Genomic DNA, 2,738 nt, shown 5'->3' on the forward strand with positions numbered 1-2,738 from the left:
AGACAGAGTTGCTGGGACCCATAGTCCCACAAGCAGATTCAAGAGGAATTAGTACTGAGTTCTTGGCATGAAAGTTAGTTAAAGTACCACGGCACCAGAGCCTGGCTATCATCTTTTCAGCATACTTTGATAAGGAATCATTAACCCTTGGATTACAAAATTACCTTGTTGCTAGCAGAAGAAAAGAAGATAAAGAAGGACTGTTCAGTAACACATAAGGCCTTGGGTTATTTTACTATATCAGGGTGATGTGATATTATAGGAGGGAGCTCCCTAGTGTTGTATTATACTAAATCAAGTCAACATTTGATTTAGTATAGCCTTAAGCGCTCAGGAAATAGGACAGTGCTTAGAGTGAGATACACTCGCTCTGACGGTATCCTATTTACTTTGTTATACCTCTCATATATTACTTCAGACATTATACACCTGTACTGTACCTTTGTAAAGTTTAGTTGTCTGTCAGACTATGTTGGTCCGACAGTACAACCATTGTAGTTTAACCCTTCTAATACAACAACAATAAATACGGTTATTATTTAAGTACAACTGTGTGAGTGTTGTTTTACTCTTCACCACCAGTCAAGAGGAGGGTAAGGTAACTACAAACAGGTATATTATATTGAGTATTGTGAACTTGCCTTTGTGATTTTGTTCTAACTGCACACTAGTACACCACAGCTGTGTCGGGGGGACTGAGACATTCAAGGGGGTATAAAGCAGAGTACAGGCCCAAATAACTCAGCAGCTCCTTCGGGGGTCCGTGCTACATGTGGGGGCTCGTCCGGGATCCTGTGATTTTGCAAGCAACCCCCAGATACCCCTTGGCACCAGTATGGACCCTGCCACTGTGGTCCAGTGGTGCGAAGCTGAAGGTGCACGCTCAGAAGCGAGCGTGGCAATTGAACTCCCTGGGGAAGGATGGGAGGAGAAACAGGTGAAAGAAGTGGTGCAGGTACTATCCCCAGAGAGGAAGGCCTGGGTGATAGCTGTGAGGCCAGACCATGGGACATCCCGCACTTATGCCTTACTGGAATGGAGGAAGGGTGTCCCTGAAAATTTCCAAGGTAACAGTGTGAAATGGTCTGACAGAACCAAATTCTGTCTGACACACCCAAAGAGGCCAGGTGAGAACCCTACCAAATCCACGCGATTTGAAGTGAAATCAGTCAAGGCAAAAGTTCCCTCCTGGTCACGTCTGACCACAGTTGAACCGGAGCTCTTTACAGCATTAGGGAACTTTGTGGCAAAATGTCAGAAGGGCAACCTCACACTGCAGTGTTGTGGCACCAGCACCAGTGCCTAAGGCCCAATTTTTCTGCCCCTGTTCAACAGGGACATGTAATTACAATTCTTGATCTAATATTTCACAGCAGGGCCCGTTCCAGCGCCCACCAAGAGTAACTGTGAGGACTTAGTGTTGTGGCACCAGCACCACCACCATCACCAAAGGCCCAATTTTTCTGCCCCTGTTACAATTTTTTATCTAATATTTCACAGCAGGGCCCTGTGAGGGCTTACAGTGTTGTGGCAACACCCACACCTAAGGCCCCAATTTCTGCAGAGTATATAGGGCAGGATCCTACTTTCAAACATCCAACTTACAAACGAATCCTACTTGCAAACAGAAGGAGACAACAGGAAGTGAGATGAAATCTACCCCTAGGAAGGGAAATTCTCTCCTGTAAGAGTTAATATGGGAAAAACGTTTCTGCTTTCCACTGATGCTTTATCACCAATCCTTGTTTCAGGTGAAAGAAGTGGTGCAGGTACTATCCCCAGAGAGGAAGGCCTGGGTGATAGCTGTGAGGCCAGACCATGGGACCTCCCACACTTATGCCTTACTGGAATGGAGGAAGGGTGTCCCTGAAAATTTCCAAGGTAACAGTGTGAAATGGTCTGACAAAACCAAATTCTGTCTGACACACCCAGAGAGGCCAGGTGAGAACCCTTCCAAATCCACGCAAGTGAAATCAGTCAAGGCAAAAGTTCCCTCCCGGTCACGTCTGACCACAGTTGAACCGGAGCTCTTTACAGCATTAGGGAACTTTGTGGCAAAATGTCAGAAGGGCAACCTCACATATCCTGGAAATGCATACCAGAAACTTAGCATTTTCTCTGTAAGACAGCCTGTACCCCCAGAGGAAAACAACTTTGAGGAGTGGTTGGAGCAAACCACTCAAGCCGTAGATGAATGGGACGTGCCAGAAACACACAAGAAACAGAGGATTGCAGAGAGCTTAAAAGGACCTGCTTCAGAAGCCATCTGGAATTTGAAGTTTAGCAAGCAAGATTGCGTGGCTCAGGACTACTTAGACATCTTACAGGATGTGTTTGGATGGACAGAGAAGGTTTCCGACCTGATCTACCAGCTGGAACACACTTATCAGAGTGAAGGGGAGAAGCTATCAGAGTATATAAGGCGTTTGGATAGGATCATACACCAGATCTTGTTAAAAAAAAGTATTAGACCCTCGGAAGGTGGATGAAGTCCGAGCCAAACAAGTCCTGAGGGGTGCCCAGCCATTGGACCCCATAATGCTCCAGTTAAGAACCCGTCAGGATGGTGGCATCCTGAAGTACCGATCCAAATTGTGCAGGAAGAAGAAGCCATCCTGGAGAAGAAGAAAGAAAAAATCCAAAGGCCAAAATCAGTCGTTGGATTTAGGACGGCTAGTGCCACTAATGGCAACCCTCAGATCGAACTTCTTCAGACACAGGTGGCACAGTTGATGGAG

At 46.1% G+C, this 2,738-nt stretch overlaps 1 protein-coding gene across 1 annotated transcript; it reads left to right on the forward strand.

The window, feature by feature from the left end:
- The first annotated feature begins 835 nt into the window (after positions 1 to 835).
- Positions 836 to 2,489, forward strand: LOC141113371 (paraneoplastic antigen Ma2-like). The gene is made up of 2 exons (XM_073606435.1): positions 836 to 955; positions 1,752 to 2,489. Exons 1-2 carry the CDS (start codon positions 836 to 838, stop codon positions 2,487 to 2,489), a joined length of 858 nt encoding a protein of 285 aa, XP_073462536.1.
- The last annotated feature ends 249 nt before the right edge of the window (positions 2,490 to 2,738 follow it).

The sequence above is a fragment of the Aquarana catesbeiana genome, linkage group LG12 (assembly GCF_042186555.1).
Source record: "Aquarana catesbeiana isolate 2022-GZ linkage group LG12, ASM4218655v1, whole genome shotgun sequence".
Classification (NCBI taxonomy): domain Eukaryota; kingdom Metazoa; phylum Chordata; class Amphibia; order Anura; family Ranidae; genus Aquarana; species Aquarana catesbeiana.